Consider the following 22,943-nt stretch of genomic DNA (forward strand, 5'->3'; position numbering starts at 1 on the left):
TACCTAAACGGAAGGCACCACGGCTTGCAAAACCTTTCTCCCAAAAATAGCCTCCAAAGAAGCAAAAGTATCAAATTTGTAAAATTTGGCAAAAGTGTGCAGTGAAGACCAAGTCGCTGCCTTACATATCTGATCAACAGAAGCCTTGTTCTTGAAGGCCCATGTGGAAGCCACAGCCCTAGTGGAATGAGCTGTGATTCTTTCAGGAGGCTGCCGTCCGGCAGTCTCGTAAGCCAATCGGATGATGCTTTTAAGCCAAAAGGAAAGAGAGGTAGAAGCCGCTTTTTGACCTCTCCTTTTACCAGAATAGACGACAAACAGAGAAGATGTTTGTCTGAAATCTTTTGTAGCTTCTAAATAGAATTTTAGAGCACGGACTACGTCCAAATTGTGTAACAAACGTTCCTCTTTGAAACTGGATTCGGACACAAAGAAGGTACAACTATCTCCTGGTTAATATTTTTGTTAGAAACAACCTTTGGAAGAAAACCAGGCTTAGTACGCAAAACCACCTTATCTGCATGGAACACCAGATAGGGCGGAGAACACTGCAGAGCAGATAACTCTGAAACTCTTCTAGCAGAAGAAATAGCAACCAAAAACAAAACTTTCCAAGATAACAACTTAATATCTATGGAATGTATAGGTTCAAACAGAACCCCTTGAAGAACTGAAAGAACTAGATATTAAACTCCAAGGGAGGATCAAAGGTCTGTAAACATGGCTTGATCCTAACCAGAGCCTGAACAAATGCTTGAACATCTGGCATAGCTGCCAGTCGTTTGTGTAGTAAGACAGATAAAGCAGAAATCTGTCCCTTTAGAGAACTCGCAGATAATCTTTTATCCAAACCTTCTTGCAGAAAGGAAAGAATCTTAGGAATTTTTACCTTATTCCAAGGGAATCCTTGGATTCACACCAGCAGATATATCTTTTCCATATTTTATGGTAAATCTTTCTAGTTACCGGTTTTCTGGCCTGAACCAGAGTATCAATCACCGAATCTGAAAACTCACGCTTTGATAGAATCAAGCGTTCAATCTCCAAGCCGTCAGCTGGAGGGAGACCAGATTTGGATGTTCAAATGGACCCTAAACAAGAAGGTCCTGTCTCAAAGGTAGCTTCCATGGTGTAACCGATGACATATTCACCAGGTCTGCATACCAAGTCCTGCGTGGCCACGCAGGAGCTATCAAGATCACCGAGACCCTCTCCAGTTTGATCCTGGCTTACCAGCCTGGGAATGAGAGGAAACGGTGGGAACACATAAGCTAGGTTGAAGGTCCAAGGCGCTACTAGTGCATCCACTAGAGTCGCCTTGGGATCCCTGGATCTGGACCCGTAGCAAGGAACCTTGAAGTTCTGACGAAACGCCATCAGATCCATGTCTGAAATGCCCTATAATTGAGTCAACTGGGCAAAAATCTCCGGGTGAGTTCCCATTCCCCCGGATGGAATGTCTGACGACTCAGATAATCCGCTTCCCAGTTCTCCACACCTGGGATGTGGATCGCAGATAGATGGCAGGAGTGATTCTCCGCCCATTGTATTATTTTGGTTACTTCTTTCATCGCCAGGGAACTCCTTGTTCCCCCCCTGATGATTGATATACGCAACAGTCGTCATGTTGTCTGATTGGAATCTTATGAATCTGGCATTTGCAAGCTGAGGCCAAGCCCTGAGAGCATTGAATATCGCTCTTAGTTCCAGAATGTTTATCGGGAGAAGTCTTCCCGAGACCCTAGTCCCTGAGCTTTCAGGGATTCCCAGACCGCACCCCAGCCCACTAGACTGGCGTCGGTCGTGACAATGACCCACTCTGGTCTGCGGAAGCTCATTCCCTGGGATAGGTGGTCCAGGGATATCCACCAACGGAGTGAATCTCTGGTCTTCTGACCTACTTTATCTGTTTCAGCATGCACAGTTGTAATGGTCTTAGATGAATTCGCGCAAAAGGAACTATGTCCATTGCTGCAACCATCAACCCTACTACTTCCATGCACTGAGCTATGGAAGAACGTGGAACAGAATGAAGAACTTGACAAGCGCTTAGAAGTTTTGACTTTCTGATATCTGTCAGAAAGATCCTCATTTCTAAGGAATCTATTATTGTTCCCAGGAAGGGAACTCTTGTTGACGGAGACAGAGAACTTTTTTCTATAACACAACAAAAGATATTTTGGTGCACATCCAACCACTTAAGTCCACTCTTTCATGGCATATTAGTATATGCTTCTGTCTGCCAAATATACTTACTTTTAAGCTAGAAAGCTTCACACTGTGTAGACATGACTTGCTGCAGTGTGTAAACTGGTTAGTATAGGACCGGTCTGATGTGGGACACCTTGTAAGTGGTAGACTGGCTTAGCAGAATATGATCATATTGTGTGACTAAGATCCCATTTCATTTAAAGGCATTTTTTAAAAAGCAAAAAAAAAAAAAAAAAAAAAAAAAAATTTTTGCAGCATAAATATAAGTCAATACTATTGCAAGATGTTAATCTCAATTTTATTTGAACTATGTAAATATATTTAGCAGATAGAAGTATATTTGTTTTTTGCAGCACAAATATAAGCTCATATTATTGCGAGATGTTTATCCCAATCTTATTAGAAGCTATGTAAGTATATTTGGCAGACAGAAGCATATACTAATATGCCATGAAAGAGTGGACTTAAGTGGTTGGATGTGCACCAAAATATCTTTTGTTGTTTTGTAATTATTTTGGTCACTTTGGTAGCACTCCCCACAATATGTGTGTTAAGTTTAAACAGTCCTTTTGTGGTGTGGCGTAACCAAAAACCCCCTCTGTTGAACTTTTTTCTATGTTCACCTTCCATCCGTGAGATCTGAGAAAGGCCAGAACGATGTCTGTATGAGCCTTTGCTTTTGAAAGGGACGACGCTTGTATTAGAATGTCGTCCAAGTATGGTACTACTGCAATGCCCCTCGGTCTTAGAAACCGCTAGAAGGGACCCGAGTACCTTTGTGAAAATCCTTGGAGCAGTGGCTAATCCGAATGGGAGGGCCACAAACTGGTAATGTTTGTCCAGAAAGGGCGAACCTTAGGAACTGATGATGTTCTTTGTGGATAGGAATATGTAGGTACGCATCCTTTAGATCCACGGTAGTCATAAATTGACCTTCCTGGATAGTGGGTAGAATCGTTCGAATGGTTTCCATTTTGAACGATGGTACCCTGAGAAATTTGTTTAGGATCTTTAAATCCAGAATTGGTCTGAAGGTTCCCTCTTTTTTGGGAACTACGAACAGATTTGAGTAAAATCCCATTCCTTGTTCCGTCATTGGAACTGGGTGTATCACTCCCATCTTTAGCAGGTCTTCTACACAATGTAAGAACGCCTGTCTCTTTATTTGGTTTGAGGATAAATGAGACATGTGGAACCTTCCCCTTGGGGGTAGTTCCTTGATTTCCAGAAGATAACCCCTGAGAAAACTATTTCTAGTGCCCAGGGATCCTGAACATCTCTTGCCCAAGCCTGAGCAAAGAGAGAGAGTCTGCCCCCCCACTAGATCCGGTCCCGGATCGGGGGCTACTCCTTCATGCTGTTTTGTTAGCGGTAGCAGGTTTCTTGGTCTGCTTACCCTTGTTCCAGCCTTGCATCGGTTTCCAGGCTGGTTTGGACTGTGAGGCATTACCCTCTTGCTTAGAGGATGCAGAATTAGAGGCCGGTCCGTTCCTGAAATTACGAAAGGAACGAAAATTAGACTTATTCTTGGCCTTGAAAGGCCTATCTTGTGGGAGGGCGTGGCCCTTTCCTCCAGTGATGTCTGAGATAATCTCTTTCAATTCTGGTCCAAAGAGAGTTTTACCCTTGAAGGGGATGTTAAGCAATTTTGTCTTGGATGATACATCCGCTGACCAAGACTTTAGCCAAAGCGCTCTGCGCGCCACAATTGCAAACCCTGAATTTTTTCGCCGCTAATCTAGCTAATTGCAAAGCGGCATCTAAAATAAAAGAGTTAGCCAACTTAAGTGCTGAACTCTGTCCATAACCTCCTCATATGGAGTCTCTCTACTGAGCGACCTTTTCTAGTTCCTCGAACCAGAACCACGCTGCTGTAGTGACAGGAACAATGCACGAAATGGGTTGTAGAAGGTAACCTTGCTGTACAAAAATCTTTTTAAGCAAACCTTCCAATTTTTTATCCATAGGATCTTTGAAAGCACAACTATCTTCGATAGGAATAGTAGTGCGCTTGTTTAGAGTAGAAACTGCCCCCTCGACCTTAGGGACTGTCTGCCATAAGTCCTTTCTGGGGTCGACCATAGGAAATAATTTCTTAAATATAGGAGGGGGAACAAAAGGTATGCGGGGCTTCTCCCACTCCTTATTCAATATGTCCGCCACCCGCTTGGGTATAGGAAAAGCGTCGGGGTGCACCGGAACCTCTAGGAACTTGTCCATCTTGCATAATTTTTCTGGAATGACCAAGTTGTCACAATCATCCAGAGTAGATAACACCTCCTTAAGCAGTGCGCGGAGATGTTCTAATTTAAATTTAAATGTCACAATATCAGGTTCAGCCTGTTGAGAAATTTTTCCTGAATCTGAAATTTCCCCATCTGACAAAACCTCCCTCATGGCCCCTTCAGATTGGTGTGAGGGTATGACAGAACAATTATCATCAGCGCCCTCCTGCTCTTCAGTGTTTTAAAACAGAGCAATCGCGCTTTCTCTGATATGCAGGCATTTTGGATAAAATATTTGCTATGGAGTTATCCATTACAGCCGTCAATTGTTGCATGGTAATAAGCATTGGCGCGCTAGAAGTACTAGGGGCCTCCTGCGTGGGCAAAACTGGCGTAGACACAGAAGGAGATGATGTAGAACCATGTCTACTCCCTTCATCTGAGGAATCATCTTGGGCAATTTCATTATCTGTGGCAGTACTGTCCTTACTTTGTTTGGACGCTATGGCACAATTATCACACAATTTTGAAGGGGGAGACACATTGGCTTTCATACATATAGAACATAGCTTATCTGAAGGCACAGACATGTTAAACAGGCTTAAACTTGTCAATAAAGCACAAAAACCGTTTTAAAACAAAACCGTTACTGTCAACAGAGCACACTTTATTACTGAATATGTGAAAATATATGAAGGAATTGTTCAAAATTTACCAAAATTTCACCACAGTGTCTTAAAGCATTAAAAGTATTGCACACCAATTTTCAGAGCTTTAACCCTTAAATTAACCGGAGCCGGTTACAGATTTAACCCCTATACAGTCCCAGCTACAGCCTTTGCTGTGACTTTACCAAGCCCAAAGGGGAATACGATACCAAATGACGCCTTCTAGGAACTTTTCCAACTACTTTCAGGTCCTCACACATGCATCTGCATGTCTTGCACTCAAAAACAACTGCGCAGTAATGGCGCGAAAATGAGGCTCAGCCTACAACTGGGAAGGCCCTTCCTGACTGGAAAAGGTGTCTAACATAGTGCCTGAAGTTAAAAAAACGTTCCCCAAGTTTATAAGTGTGAATTATCAGCATAAACATGTATAAAATGTCCAAATAAAGCAATCGATTTAGCCCATAAAAGTGTCTACCAGTTTTATAGCCCATATTAAGCCCTTTATTCTGTTTGAGACTAAGAAAATGGCTTACCGGTCCCCATGAGGGGAAATGACAGCCTTCTAGCAGTACACAGTCTTGTTAGAAATATGGCTAGTCATACCTTAAGCAGAAAAGTCTGCTGTTTCCCCCAACTGAAGTTACTTCATCTCAACAGTCCTATGTGGAAACAGCAATCGATTTTAGTTACTGTCTGCTAAAATCATCTTCCTCTCACAAACAGAAATCTTCATCTTTTTCTGTTTCAGAGTAAATAGTACATACCAGCACTATTTTAAAATAACAAACTCTTGATAGTAGAATAAAAAAACTACAACTAAACACCACAAACTCTTAACCATCTCCGTGGAGATGTTGCCTGTGCAACGGCAGAGAATGACTGGGGTGGGCGGAGCCTAGGAGGGACTATATGGCCAGCTTTGCTGGGACTCTTTGCCATTTCCTGTTGGGGAAGAGATATTCCCACAAGTAAGGATGACGCCGTGGACCGGACACACCAATGTTGGAGAAAATTTGTTTAAAATTGCATGCTCTGTCTAAATCGCAAAAGCTTAATTTTGGAGTTTACTGTCCCTTTATTTGGCATCTTCCATAGTACAAAATTGCACCACCAAGTGTGTGAAGCGGTGTAAGATCCTGTATTCAGTATTTTCATAACTGAGAAGATGTAACCGGATCCAGAGGCACATCTTGTATGGATGACCAGGGGCAATGGCCAGAACAGCAACTAAGAAGCAGAACTGGACAGGCTCATAGTCAGAAAGGATCAGGTTAGCACCTTGTACACAGGTCTGTACATTCACCTACACAGATACAGGAGCAACTCAGGGAATAGAATGTTCAATAGTTTAATGCTACTATTTAGCAGCCTATACGGGTGAAGGTTTAGGGAACGGGTACAACCATTCTGTGTATAAGCTTGTGACAACACCAGCACTCTTTACTCACGGGCAAGGTTGAATTACATGTATTTTCAATGGAATTTGTTGTGCTAAAGCAGCACTATTTAATTACATACTGTACATAACAAGCTCATACCTGGTTCTTTTCTGCTCCATAACCCCAGGCTGTTCCCTTTAACCTTTTTTTTTTTCTCAAAACATTCCAGCTCTTTATTAGTAATCTAATTTGTGTTCCTTTATACTAATCAGTTTTGTTTGCTTTTTTAAATCATGTATATTGTTAAGTCTGGATGGTCTCTTGGCCCCGACTGATATTTTTCTGCAAAATCTCATGTTCATATTAGACTCACATTTATGTTCTGATGTACCCTTTGTTTGAGGAACAGCAAAACACTAGCAGGAACTAGCTCCTGATTGGCAGCTGCACATATATGCCTCTTGTTGCTGGCTCACCCAATGTGTTCCGCTACATCCCAGTAGTGCATTGCTGCTCCCGAGCCTAAATAAGTATGAGAACAAAGCAAATTAGATTATAGAAGTAAATTGGAAAGCTGTTTAAAAATGAACGTTCTATCTGAATCATGAAAGTTTGATTTTGAATTCACTGCTCCTTTAACACTGGCTGCTATTTTGTTTCAAAATGTTTATGGAGGCTTAAAGGGACAGTAAAGTCACAAAAAATATTTCATGATTTAAATAGGGCAACTTTCCAATTTACTTTTATTACCAATTTTGCTTTGTTCTCTTGGTATTCTTAGTTGAAAGCTAAATTTAGGAGGTTCATGTGCTAATTTCTTAGACCTTGAAGACTGCCTCTAATCGGAAAGCATTTAGACAGTTTTTCACCACTAGAGGGTGTTAGTTCATGTGTTTCATATAGATAACATTGAGCTCCGGCATGTGAAGCTCCTAAGAGCAAGCACTGATTGGCTAAAAATGCATGTCTGTCAAAAGAACTGAAATAAGGGGGCAGTTTGCAGAGGCATAGATACAAGGTAATCACAGAGGTAAAAAGTATATTATTATAACTGTGTTGGTTATGCATAATTGGGGAATGGGTAATAAAGGGATTATCTACCTTTTTAAACAACAAAAAATTTGGTGTTTACTGTCCCTTCACATCATTTAGAAACGCATCTCATTTCCTGTCATTCTTTCCAAAATGTCCACATGAATTTTAGATGCACTAAATTTTGTGATGGATTAAAGCAACATGTGTGATTAGACCTTAGTAGAATACTAGGTGTTACATTTTTCTAAGAACAGTTCTACTTTTTTCCCATTTTCCCAAGCTATCAGACCAGAGACAGTACCATCTAGGTTAGCTAGTCATTAAAAGGACAGTATACACCAATTGTCATAACTGCATGCAATAGACACTACTATAAAGAAGAATATGCACAGATACTGATAAACATTCAGTACAAAACCTTTTAAAAACTAACTTAGAAACTGTTGACACCCACTGAAAGGGGCTGGGAAAACAGACACCCACTGTCTGCAAATGAAAAGACAGATACAAAAAACAGGAGCCAGCAGAAGTCTGTAAACGCATGTATAAATCTGACACTGAGGGGCTTGGTTAGAAGTCTGAAAATCAGCATAATGTTCTTAAAAAATAAGCAAAACTATACATTGTTACAAAAACACTACCAGATTGACTATATCAATGGATCATCTACAAAATGTTTATGCAGGGAAAAATCTAATGTACAATGTCCCTTTAACAAAATTTATCTCACATGCCTGCTTACTGACCATAATACTCAAGTAACTTTTTCCTACTAAATGTAATCTTCCCCATCTGCTAAAGCTCGGATAATCTGCTTTTCTTCCAAATTCATATGGCTCCTTATCAATTCCATGACAACCTTCTTGCACCTTCACAGAGAAGGAAAATAAAGCTAATCTCTTCCCATGGGATATGGAATGCCCAAATCATATTATTACACTGAAAAACTAGTAATTGAATAGGCTAAAATTATCAATTTTAAAGAAATTAAACAATGTTTTTATAACATTCACTTTACTGTCTTGTAAAATGTCAGTGTCATTTTAGAAAGATAATAAAAATAAATGTTTAAATAAAAACATAGAATGGTGTGGAGAAGTCTGAAATGTAACCAAAAAAAGATACATTTTCCAAATTTTAAAATGTGCTCTTTTGCTGAAAAAAAAAAAAAAAAAAAAAAAAAAGAATGAAAGCCAAGCAGACAATACTAAAGAAAACAAAACATGTGCAATCGCAAAATCTATACATTTTACATCACTTTGTAATTTACATTCCATTTCAAGTAACTAGCGTTTAGTAGATATCCGATTCGCAAAATCAAACTATTTCCAAACCCACCACTGGCTAAGCTTTTCTATCACCTAATCCAGACCGATAACCCAGGTTAAGAAAATGGCGGAGTATTACTGCGATGCGCACGTGCGATATGCTGAATCGTCATCCTTTTTCGTCACTCACAGCAAAGCAGCGGCCTCATGTATGGATAGCAGAGCGGATGACAGAGCTTCTCAGAGCAGGTAAGAGCGGTGCGACAATCTCCCTACCAATAACGAGCATTAATTCCATATTTATTGCGATAACATTCTATGAGTAATTCCGGCATTAGGGAGGGGCTATGCGCATGCACGAGTTTATGGATCTCAGTACGCATGCACATGGCGAGGAAACGTCACTTAATTATATGCACGATATCGCCATCTGATTGGAAATTGATTTTTATCGTGCACGGCCCATATTGGAGGGTGGGGATTGATGACATCAGCGAAAATGAAAGTTTATTTTTTTGATGTCAGGAAACATCATTGGAGTTTAAATGTAGGTCATTTGATATATAAATGTTTGTAATATGACATTTGCCGTCCGGGTGTGAACAAAAAGCTAAAGTTTTGGAGTCCTTTAACTACTAAAATGCAATCTCATCTTTAAAAGGGACAGTCAACACCAGAATTATTGTTGTTTTAAAATATATATAATCCCTTAATTACCATTTCCCTAGTTTTGCATAACCATCACAGATTTAATTATACGTTTTACCTCTGTAATTACCTTGTATCTAAGCCTCAGCAGACTGCCCCCTTATTTCAGTTCTTTTGACAGACTTACATTTTAGCCAATCAGAGCTGTCTCCATGGTAAATTCACGTGCATGAGCTCAATGTTATCTATATGAAACATGTGAACTAATGCCCTCTAGTGGTTAAAAACTATCAAAATGCATTTAGATTAGAGGCGGCCTTCAAGGTCTATGAAATTAGCATATGAACCTCCTAGGTTTAGCTTTCAACTAAGAATACCAAAAGAACAAAGCAAAATCGGTGATAAAAGTAAATTGGAAAGTTGTTTAAAATTACATGCCCCTGGGGGGCGGAGCCTGGCCAGGAAACCTAATGGCCGCATGTTAAACGAGCTCTGAAGCCCTAGACCTCTCATTAGCTAGAAAAAGGCACATATAAGCTTAGCAAATAGACCACACTTGTACCTTTAAGCCCTGAATTACGGAGGAACATCGGGCACCAGTGGGATCCCTCCTGTGAGACTTTTGGGACACTTACTAGAACGCCGCATACACGCTGCGGCGCAACTCGGGCCTACGCAGCTGTAACCGCTCCTTTGACAAGCTGCACTTCATGGGCGATCAATAGTCTCATCCCCAGCACCGGCAAGGACCTTTGCTTAGAGGCGAGCAGCGCAAGATCGAAATAGCGGCTTTGACCCCTGCTGATATCATCCGACCAGCACACGGCCATCCCTCACACAGGCCCCAGGCACGCAGAAGGCGGTTGCTGCAGAGCGGGTGAGTCCCGTATGTTAAAACACACACGCAGCACTATAATTTTTTTTTAGGACTGTTGGGAAGGTGTAAATAACCCCGCTGCTCAAATAGGGTCATATAACCCTTCACCTACACAGGGGAAAACACGCTGAGTCCTGAGGATTGTGCAGACTGTCACTAGTAGAGCCCTTAAATAATTGTCTCACACAGCACGCAAACTAGACTGAGAGTGATTGAGACAATAGCTGATTCAGCAATAATCTTATTCTGGGACAATATTAATCTGGTCTGCAGATCAGGAAGTCTGGGTATAACGTTCCTTTGGATACACAACAGGGGGAAGATATGTCCAATAGGAGGGTTACTAAACCCCACAAGGGCTCACAATCCTCTAACATGGAGAATTACCTTATCACACCTGAAATAACCCCTGGGGTATCTAAGGAACATACTGGCACAGTTGGTCAAAATAATACAACGCAACCAAACAGTTCAGATACAACACAACCTGCCTATCTCACAAAGGAGGACATTAAGCACCTGTCATCTAAACATGATATTAGAGAGGCAATGTTAGATGTAAAGCGCATGTTCAGCGAAATTAAGCAAGACATCACTGCCATAGACCACAGGGTGACAGAAGTCGAAGAGACACAAGAAACATTGCGCTCCGACCTGCAACACCAGTCTAGCTGCTTACAGTCCCAGGAAACAATTGTGCATAGCCTAACTGAGCGTCTTGAGGACCTTGAAAATAGAAGTAGGCGCAACAACCTACGACTTAGAGGGATCCCAGAGACAGTTGGCCCCCCAGATATTTTAGAGTATATTCAAGACCTATTTAGATACATCAAGAATTCCCCAGCCGCAGAAGATATCCAAATAGAGCGGGCTCACAGGCCTAAACCGCCCTCAAGAGCCCCACCAAGAGATATTATAGTTAGAATGCTATCCTATAGGGACAAGGAGGAAGTTTTGGGGCACGCAAGAAACAAACAACATGTTACTTATGAGGGATCTGAGATCCAGGTCTATACAGACCTCTGTCCGTCTACGCTCCAGAAGCGAAGAGACCTGCGTTACATCACTTCAATACTACAAGCGCAGAAAATACAGTATAGATGGGGATTCCCCACCTGTATCATTGCTTCTAAAAATGGTACAACAGCCACCTTTAAAACGCAGGCAGATCTACAAAACTTCAATCAAACTTTAGGCCTACAAATAAGACCGCCAGCTCCAAATCGGAACCCACATCCCCAGGAACCGGGGTTGGAAGAGGCAGAAGCACAACTGAACAGGCCGTGAGCCTGGCTTGTAGATCCTTCAACATCATCTTATGTATGACGGAGAAACTTGGGAGTTTACGTGAAGATCGAACCAGACAGATAAGTGACAATTATTGTGTTTAAAATAGTAATCTTCCAGATTGACATTGTTGTATATATGCATACACCAAAGAACTTTTAGTCCAGTGGATAGATCCTGCACATATGTGATGCACTATCAACTGATTGCTCTGGACTGAAGGACTCTCACCAGCAGTGCACTTAAATTGCAATGTATGTTTTGATATGTGTTCATAAGCTAGATTGCTTTTACTAGGTTTAAAATAGTAATCTTCCAGATTGAAATTGTTCTATATATGCATACACCAAAGAACTTTTAATCCAGAGGATAGATCCTGCACATATGTGATGCACTATTAACTGATTGCTCTGGACTGAAGGACTCTCACCAACAGTGCATTTAAATTGCAATGTATGTTTTGATATGTGTTCATAAGCTAGATTGCTTTTACTAGGTTTAAAATAGTAATCTTCCAGATTGAAATTGTTGTATATATGCATACACCAAAGAACTTTTAATCCAGAGGATAGATCCTGCACATATGTGATGCACTATTAACTGATTGCTCTGGACTGAAGGACTCTCACCAACAGTGCATTTAAATTGCAATGTATGTCTTGATATGTGTTCATAAGCTAGATTGCTTTTACTAGATTCTGTCAATTCAGTTTTATCTAACTCAATGAGCGTAGTCTCCTGCCCTTGGCCTATGCACCAGATGGATAGTTACACTGGCATTGGACGGGCCTCTGGGAAACTCCCGGGGCCTGCCTACGAATCTGTGGTCTAGGCCGGGGGAGGATACTGCTCTAATTTAGGTTTAATAGCATAAAATGTTAAAGTGGTTTATTGTTAATATAGGTACACCAATTGCCTTTTTCTTACAAAGAATTTTTTCTTACAAATATAAGCGTTTATTAATGAGAGTAATAGGGTTACTACCCTCTGTTGTATTATTCAAATATCTATTTTGAATTTATTGTTGACTTTATTGTTGCTACCCCGATTTTGGGGAACTTTACCAAAACTTTTTATTACGTAGCTAGCGATCAGCTAGCCTCATCTACATTTTATTATTTAATCTTAACCCCTTTATAACTATAATCCTTATTTTCCTTTAACATCTACCTCTTTTCCATTCTTTTCCCTTCTTGTATAATTTACATCTCTCCTCCTCTCTCCTCCCCCCCCTTTTTTTTTTTTTTTCCCTCTTCCCCCCCCCTCTCCATAACAACATTAGCACACTCATGATGGCACAAATACGTGGAAGTAGAGATAGTCATTTGATTGACCTAATAACTGTAAATGTCAAGGGTTTGAATAACCCAGGGAAGCGATCGATAGTTACTCGGGATCTCCATAGGATGGGTGGGGACGTTGTTTTCCTACAGGAGACACACTACTCTAAACATAATGAACCTAGATGGCACAGCCGACAATACCCAGAAGCATACTTTGCATCAGGCCCTCGGAAGAAAAATGGTGTGGGCATTTTATTTCACTCCAAGGTCCCCTTTCGGGTTACCCAGATCTGTAGAGACCCGGAAGGCAGATACCTAATTTTGACAGGTACACTGTATAATAGACCCATAACTTTTGCTAATGTATACTTTCCCAACACAGCGCAGGACTTGTTCCTCAAGGGGGTAGCGAATAAGATCCTAGAAATACAAATAGGCAATATTTTTGGGGGGGGAGACTTCAATGTATCCATCTGCCCTGAACTGGATACCTCTGATGGCCTTTCCAGCACTCCACTTAAAACACTCAAACATCTCACTAAAACACTTAAAGAAATGGTTGTACATGATGTCTGGCGTATACTGCATCCTACGACAAGAAACTATACCTTTTACTCCCACCCACATGGGAAATATACTAGAATTGACTATTTCTTTACTGACTCGGTAGGGCTTTCGTTGACAACCAGCAGCAGCATTGGCTCGATCACTTGGTCAGACCATGCACTGGTCAGATGCTCTATAGACTGGCCAGACACCCCGTTGACTCCATTTGTTTGGAGATTGGAGGACTCCCTCCTTGCTGACCCCATTTATAAACAAGAACTACAGAACATAAATGAATATTTTCGCCTGAACTCTGTGGATCATTTGAGTCCTACTACTGTGTGGGAGGCCCACAAGTGTGTGGTCAGGGGCCTTCTGATCAAACGTAAGGCTGCTCTGAATAGGGTGAAAAAAGAACAATATGACGGGCTCCTTTTGGGGGTTTCCCGGGCCGAACAGGCGCACAAAGATTCACCTTTAAATGATACCCTTAAAAAGGGATTAGTGGCTGCCAGAATGGACCTACTACAATATTTACAGCGAGAGCAACAAGAAAAAGCCCTAAAACTTAGACAGCGCTTCTTTGAGCAGAGCAATAAGGCGGGGAGGCTCTTGGCGTGAGCACTTACGCGCCAACGGCTGAAGTCTTACGTTTACGAACTGGTAGACAGATGTAAGGATGGACAATCAATCACAAACGGATTCAAGGAGTTTTATGAAACTCTATATAATATCCACACAGGGGGTCCAGATCGGGACATAAACGCAGAGGATCCTGGCTCGGAAAGAGCCATTCTAGACTACCTTGCAGAGGTCGATATGCCGAGCCTAACCCAAGAAGAAAGAGTTACTTGACGCTCCCTTTGGGAGGGAAGAGATTATTTTAGCAATTAAGGACCTCCCCACCGGCAAGAGCCCCGGGCCAGACGGATTCGGCATTCAGTACTATAAAATCTTTTCAGACGTACTGGTCCCACACTTACTTCACATATTCAGTCTATTGACGGAAGAGCCTACTCTACCCAAGTCGATGCTGGAGGCATTTATCACAGTTATTCTGAAACCAGCAGATTTGCCAGAAAGCTACAGACCAATATCTCTTCTTAACTCAGATGTTAAGATTTTAGCTAAGGTCGTGGCGAACCGTCTTAAGCGCTACTTGCCTAGGTTAGTATCACCGGACCAGACTGGTTTTATTCCAGCGAGGGAGGCCCGCGATAACACACTGAGAATCATCCAACTGATCTCACATGCCCAAGCTACCTCCGCACCGTTGGCATTAGTGTCAACGGATGCGGAGAAGGCTTTCGACCGGGTTAATTGGAGATTCATGCAGCATACCCTGGGGAAGTTGGGCTTTGGCCCTAAGTTTCTGAACAGCGTGCTTTCCTTATACTCAGCTCCCACAGCGCAAGTCCGGGTTAATGGTATGCTTTCCGCACCCTTTAAGATTACTAATGGCACTAGGCAGGGGTGCCCCTTGTACCCCCTCCTGTTTGCCTTGGTCATCGAGGTCCTGGCTTGCAGGATTAGAAGTAATGCTGATATTGAGGGTAAAAAAATTGGAGATCTAGAACATAAAATTGCATTGTATGCAGATGATGTTCTACTAACGCTAACCAACACTAAATCCTCCTTGCAAACTTCACTTACGGAGTTTGAGGCATATGGCAAAGTCTCGGACTTCCTACTTAATCCAACAAAATCGGAGATCCTTAATGTCACGGAACCTAAGGAGACGATAGAGGCACTACGTGCTCAATGCTCACTCCGTATTTCACCTGGCAGGCTTAAATATCTCGGGATAGTTCTGGCCCCGTCCATAAAAGAGATTGTAGAAATAAACTACAAAAAGATCAGGGAAGATATAACCCAAGATCTTGCAACTTGGAAAAATAAAAATATCTCCTGGGTGGGGCGAATACACGTTGTCAAGATGAATGTTCTCCCCAGGATTCTATACATCATGCAGACTGTACCTCTTTCAGCTGCCTCACATCTCGTGCACCAGATGCAATCAGAAATAGAGGCGTACATCTGGGGTGGTATTAAACCAAGAGTAAACAGGAACACAATGTATCTTCCTAGAGATAGGGGAGGTCTTGGTGTCCCTCAGCTCCTCGTCTATCGCAAAGCAATAGGCCTTCAGCGCCTTGTAGAGTGGTGCCATAACTCCCCTAATAAAATCTGGATAAGACTGGATGGAGATATCATGAGGCGAGGCAATGTTGGCTCCCTTGCATGGGTCTCAGCACAGCAGCGTCCTAGACAAATGCAACAGTATCCACTAATGGAGGATGTCTTCCGACTGTGGGATGTGCTACTGAAAACAGACAAGAAGCTCTCGACAATTGACGCCCCAGTGACGCCGGTCTGGGAGAATCCAGATAATGGCCTTACTCATAAACCATATAATCGGAGCTTAGCCTATTCTCTAGCCGAGGCAGCTATCTCGAATACCATACTTGATGGAAAGATCAAGACACAACAAGAGCTGGCTGAATGGGACAACTGGACGTTCTCGTCCTGGTTCCGGACTGCACAGTTCAATCACTATTTTAATAGCCTGCAGGACAAAACACTGCTGTCCAGAAGTAAAACACCCTTTGAGATGCTCTGCACTACTAGGGAGGTACCTGATCACTTGATATCGCGTCTATACAAACTGCTGCTGGTGAGAGACGACAATACCCTGCCTTCCTATGTTGAAGCATAACAGAAGGACCTGGGTATCAGAATTGAGACACAGAATTGGTTAACGATTTTTGACAAAGCAAGAAAGGCATCGGTCTCTGCCCGCTTGCAAGAAATGTACTATAAGTTTTTGAGCAGATGGTATCTTACACCTCAGAGACTTCGAAAGATTTATCCGCATCTTGGAGGGGAGTGCTGGAGGGGCTGCGGAGAGGAGGGCACTCTTATGCACATATGGTGGACATGCCCACAGATACGCCCCTTCTGGGAGAACATGTTCCTTGAATGTAGCAGAATCCTATCAGTTATCATACCCCCTGAGCCACACTATCTGTTGTTTCACAATCTACTCAAAATAAAAGAAGAAGCCAAAATGAGATTATTAATTCTGATGTTGCACTGTGCTAAAGGTTTGATCCCGAAGCACTGGAAATCACTTCAGGCTCCAAACGTAGAGGAATGGAGGGAAGGAGTTAAAGATTTACTTAGCCTTGAGAGATACCATTACCTCAAAATAGGAAAACTCACTACACACGAATACATGACACTAATTTGGGAAGGCAAATCGATTTAGATATTGGATTTCCACAGATCCCATACTTCCTTGACCCAGGCTCCACATGGTGTGCCCTCCTCGTCCCTTTCCTCTTTCCCCCCTCCCTTTTTTTTTTTTTTTCCTTTTCCTTCCCGGTCCTCCTCCCAACACCCTTCTCTTCCTTATTTCTTCTTTCACTCTTTTTCTCCTTTCTAGCCTGCTTACATGACCTATAGATCACTGGGTTAACTGAGTCTTTTATTTACTCCTGTTCTATGAAGTAGGGAGCAGGCGTATGCTATTCAAATCACTAAAAATTGCGGACGCAGTTGACTCCATAGGAAAGCCTATTGTTAGTATATAATATTGATATGCTAAACGTTGATTGTATAATACCCTTCGAAGAATGACTTAATTCTTTCCATTTTTTTATTTTTTTTTCGTTATGCTTTGAATGTTCTTTATTTTCTTTTTTATCCTCTCAAGACCGTTGCATGTACGTTATATATTGTATGATGCAGTTAGCATTTCAACAGACTTGGCAATACTAATTGTTTTTGAAATGGCTGTATGACCTAATGTTTTTTGTTTATGTATTCATGAGCACATTCAAACAATAAAGCTTTTTATTAAGAAAAAAAAAAATATTACATGCCCCTATTTGAAACATGAGTTTTTTTGCACTTGACTGTCCCTTTAATTTAGTTTAACATGGGGAGAAGGGATTGAATAAAACTAACACCTGAAACAAAATTACACAAAATGTTGTTAGATAAAATATTTGGTTGACATACCAATAGTATAAATGTCTGCTGCTAGCAAAGTCCAGAAGCAACAACATAAAAAATAGATTAAGGCATATGTATGTAAAGATTAAGTTATTGCTAAATCCTATTTTAAGCTTCCCCACCTGCACTTCTCACCAACGCTAACTGAAAATCCGGCACTTTAAATATAGGCAAAAATAACAGGTGCGTGACCAATAATAGCATTTTGTTTTATGTTTTATGTATGTCATGTTATACAAGTGGGGAATGAGAATTTTGATCCTAGGGTTGTCACCTCTGCTAAACCAAAAACAAACAGGACTACAAATATATATATATATATATATATATATATATATATATATATATATATATATATATATATATATATATATATATATATATATATATATATATATATATATATATATATAAGTTTAAAACAGATTCACAGTTCCAGGGTAGAAAGGAGAGAGAGGGGAGATTTTGGTATAATAAAACATGTACTTTATTAATGTTTCTTAAAACAAACCGGCACAGCAAACAGTGAGATCACTGTTTGCTGTGCCGGTTTGTTTTAAGAAACATTAATAAAGTACATGTTTTATTATACCAAAATCTCCCCTCTCTCTCCTTTCTACCCTGGAACTGTGAATCTGTTTTAAACTTACATTTTGGTTTTGCTACGGGTTCAGGAGAGCCTGAATGGTTCCGGAGTTCAGAACAGCCTACAACAGCAATACTCACCTGTTGTGTGTGACAGAGGCACGAATACCGCTACGGATAAGGAGGGTGAGTGATATGATACTTACCCGGTTTTTTGCCATTGTGTATTATCAATTATACCTTACAACAGTTACCTATATGAGTTGTTGATGTGGTATGGATTACCTCTGCACTAAAGATCTGTCTATTAATCAGGATTGTTGGAAATAATATCTTTGTAGCTAAGTGTATCCCGCGAAAGGTGGGACTCCCACTCAGGAGTGAATAGTTACGCTAGCTAAATTTTGGTTCACTAATCACCTGTTCGTAATTATCTGCACACAAAAAAAAAAAAAATTGTAATATATATATATATATATATATATATATATATATATATATATATATATATATATATATATATATATATATATATATATATATATATATATAAAACACAACAATTAAAATTATGGGGAGGCGAAAAGTGAGTTTAAAATCCTCCACTAAATACAAAATATAGAGAAAATAACTCATTGTGTAAACCATTTACAAATCTAAACAAGTCAGAAGACTTGCTTTAAACCTAGAAACTCTCTGACTACACTGTTTCCAATGCAGCAAATGAATCTGGGTAAGATATGCAAATGAGGTTCACAATGACTCACCTTTTTACTTTTAGCCTGCTTTTTAAAACAGACTTCCCTTTATGCCATAGCAGTAAAATGAACTTTACCAAGCAGTGACTTAACCTACTCCCAGCTGATGAGTGGCAATAACCACGAAACAGTTGTCCTGGGATTGGTCTGAGTCACTGTACTAACCCTAGCTAAGCAAAAATTTGAAACAGTGTGCACGAAAATAAATAAGGAAAAATCATACTAAGCATATGCGATTAATTCGTTACCTAACATACAAACAGGGGAGCTCAAATGTCCAGTAACACAGTGCGTCCACTGAATAAACAGGTAAATCTGTACTATTGTATAATTGCAGACAATAACATGCGGTCAAATAAGCACAGTCCTCCTGATGTATACCTCTGACTAAATCCTATGAGGGAAAGTTCCTAGTGGTTATGAGCGTACTTGCAGATATTGATGACACAAACGGGGCCAAACTAGTAACCAATAGTCCCTGTATTAAATCCCCACCACTCACTCAAAACCAGAGGGAGGTGACGTATATAATGTTGCAATTCAAGCATGGTAAACAAAGCTATACAATGTACTTTCATTATTTATTTTCCAGCTTTTTATGTAAATAAATTTACCTCTGCAGATTGTGTTTCTCCCCACCCCGGGTGTCCGGGCAGGATAAAGAGCAGATAAAACTACTGAAGACACTTTTCAAGGATTATGTTTCTTGGTTGCTTTGACTGTAAAACAATACAAACTTTGATAAAGGGATATGAAACCCAACATTTTTCTTTTGTGATTCGGACAGAGCATACAATTTTAAAAAGTTTCCAATTTACTTCTCTTTCTTTGTTGAAGAGATACCTAGGTAGATGTCTGGATCATTACATGGCAGAAAAGAGTGCTACTATCAAGTGCTCTTGCAAATGGATATCATTCTTGCAAAACTGCTGCCATATACTGCTCCGGACACGTGCATGCTGCAGAGCATATGTTCCTGCTTTTTAACAAAAGGTACCAGGAGAATTAAGAAAATTTGATAACAGAAATAAATTTAAAAGTTATTTAAAACTGCATGCTCTATCTGAATCGTGAAAAATAGAAATGTGGGTTTCATGTCCCTTAAAAACAGTTTAAAAGTTTTAAATAGTTTGTCTGCAGAGCCGTTTTTGTCTTCATAACATAACTGCAATATGCAAGATAACTGGTGATTTATAAAGTGACATAACTCTAGGTTTCCTGCTGCTGCTGGTAACCAAGAGTTATCCTGACCTTACCTGATGTGCTACTGTGCCCATTACCAAACTTCACACTGAATAAAAATACCTGGAGTTCCATTCCTTTTTTTGTTAGTGTAGTGCTACTGAATTATATGGGTTTACATCCCAAATTTTAAAGGAACAGTAATATCAAAATTAAACTCTTATTATGGAGGTACGGCATGTAATTTTAAATTCAAATTTAATTCCAAAATCTAAATGCACAATATCTGAGGCACCCGCTCCTACTGAGCATGTGCTAGAATTCACAGAATATACGTATTTGAATTTTGTGATTGGTTTGTGGATGTCACATGATGCAGTGGGAATGAAAATTAAAGTAACTTTGAAATTTGTCAAAAAAAAAAAAAAGTCCTCATTTAAAATTCAGACTAAAATTGTCTTTTTATTATGGGTTTGCTGATTGTGCAGTTCAACTTATTTAACCGCTTAACACTGTTAGGACATTTCATGCTGTACTAATAGTACTGTAATTTAAAGCCTCCTGTTTTTGCTTAATGGGAAAAAGGAATGGGGGGGGGCATGCCTAGCACCGTAGGCAGTCCCCCGTGATCTGATCCCGGCCTTTAAATCACATGATCGCATCAACATTCATGTGATTTATTTTTTCAATCAAGTGTTTACATCTGCAAACACTTGCCCCAGTTATGAAGGGGTTAATGGTCCTTTGATTTTTATTTTGTGATAGATTGGATCCCTCTCACATCTCCAATCCTACTGTCACTGCTCATTATATCTTACCCTTCCTCGAATACAAACAGAATTACAAATGTTTGTATTATCTGCAAAACTCCCACCTTCCCTTGAAGCCCCCTACCAATATCACCGATTATGATACTACACCATAGTAGTAATATATTTTGTGAATAAGAAGTGGTCAAAATTATCAAAAATATTTAGAGCCACAATCATAAAATAAGATGGATATGCAATTGTGTGCGTTTATTCCAAATTATCTACACTGATTATAATCACAAAACAACAAACTTAAAGTGAAGGTAAATTTAGATGATAAAGTGTCCGGTTTTTAAAAATCCGATTAAAAACAGGGGCGCTTTAATTCATAAAAATTTACATTTCACTTGTGTTGTGAAAATACTTTATTTTTAATCTTGACAGCCGCTCCAGCGATTCCCCCGGTCTTCGCAAGCCTCTTCATACGTCAGAAATGACGGATCAGTCATCCTTAAATCATGGCTTCTGTGTCTGATTCAACGCCCTGATTGGAGGAAGCCGGATTCCTCATTTTAGACCCGGGAAGAGGTTTTGCGACGGGTGGGGGAAGCGGTGCAGCGGCTGTCAAGTAGGGCTGCACGATTAATCGCGGTTGCTGTTTTAAACCGCGATTAATCGCCACGGTTTGAAAACCGCAAGAGTATGTGATTTTTAGCCCCACCCAGAAGTGACATCACTCGCCCCATGTGATCAGGCTGAGCGGCGACTGAAGAGAAGATCCTGAGCTGACACGTGACGTGTCTCTCACTCTGAGCAGTTAGCGTTCCTGGGATGGATATCGCCCAGCCCTACTGTCAAGATTAAAAGGTAAGTAATTTCACAACACGAGTGAAATGTAAATTTTGATGAATTAAAGTGCCCCTGTTTTTAATCGGATTTTTAAAAAAACGGACACTTTATTGTCTAAATTTACACTGTAAATAAATGTATAAAAAAAATGTCAGTGCAACTATCATTGCTCAATTGGGTCAGTAGCAGTTTCTGCTCAGGACTAGCAATGCTATGTGGATTCTAAGCAGTACTTTATATGTTAACCCCTTTCTGGGAGTTAAACACATAAGAGTTGTAGAGTGTTAAAATGACATGATCTATATTAAATAAAACATGGTATTTTCCACTATAATGGCCCTTTAAATGAGATATGGTAGTTTTACAAAGACAGTGGCATAAAATATAAATTCCTCTGTGCTATGGTATTAAGCTTTTTACTACTTCGCTGTAAAGACTCCTCTGTTGAAGAAAAATACTGCACATTGCTTGCCTAAAGGTACAAATGGCAACAACAGAATCAGTGGCCTGTTTATGGTAACGAAACAGCTGTTATGTAAATAAAAGGACACAAGCAGTGAAGAAGGGCAAACTTACAAAAATATCTGACGTCCTCTAAGAAAACTAAATTAAAAAAAAAGAATTGAGCATGGCAAATTGTATATATTAAATGTACAGATATACACAATGTTGTGTTTCAAGACATATCCACATTCTTTCGACCTGTTTTTAATTACGGTTTTCATGAAAGCGAGGGTCCTGCAGATGGAGACCCCTTATAGATAAGAAGCCTGAAGAGGGTCAACCTAAGTATACCACAGCAGCTGGGCAGAAACCGATAAAAACAATTCTGCCAAACGAGTCTATATCAGCTCAACCAAACAAAACGTATATGTCATAGAATTGTGCGTCTTTGTGCTATTTGTTGTCGGTGAATTCAGTGAGTATAAATACTGATCCCTGCCGCCCCTAACGCTACTCACCAATCACCACTTTTATAAGTGGTTCCAACGGGTGATCTCACCTTATTAGTGCTGTGGGTGACAGGGCACTAGCGTACTCCCTGGCGCTTTGCATCCTGTCAGGGTGCTGTAAGGATACGCCGAGCCTAACTGTTAACACTAGAGAGAGCAGTCACCTTTCACCCACTTCTAATGACGCATTGGTTGTTGTCCCTCCTCCTTACCACATCACTGCATGACACACATAGATAGCCCCGCCTAGCTAGTGCTTTCACACTCGTCTACGGTTGTCGTAAGCATTCAACTGGATTGTTGTTATCACACACATTATCACATATCCTTTTGCTTAGACTCAAACACGACCACATAACAACTATATAATATCAGTACAAGCTCCTATTAAACGTTTATACGTTTTTTTGTTGTTGT

At 40.4% G+C, this 22,943-nt stretch overlaps 1 protein-coding gene across 1 annotated transcript in view; it reads right to left on the reverse strand.

Moving 5' to 3' along the window:
- CIDEA (cell death inducing DFFA like effector a) overlaps positions 1-22,705 on the reverse strand; it is an 84,460-nt gene extending 61,755 nt beyond the window's left edge. Inside the window, exon 1 of the mRNA XM_053714906.1 lies at positions 22,577-22,705. Coding sequence (XP_053570881.1) covers positions 22,577-22,629 — 53 coding nt within the window. The 5' untranslated portion in view covers positions 22,630-22,705. The remainder of the gene's footprint in view (positions 1-22,576) is intronic.
- Between the last annotated feature and the right edge of the window lie 238 nt (positions 22,706-22,943).

The sequence above is a fragment of the Bombina bombina genome, chromosome 5 (assembly GCF_027579735.1).
Source record: "Bombina bombina isolate aBomBom1 chromosome 5, aBomBom1.pri, whole genome shotgun sequence".
Lineage (NCBI taxonomy): Eukaryota > Metazoa > Chordata > Amphibia > Anura > Bombinatoridae > Bombina > Bombina bombina.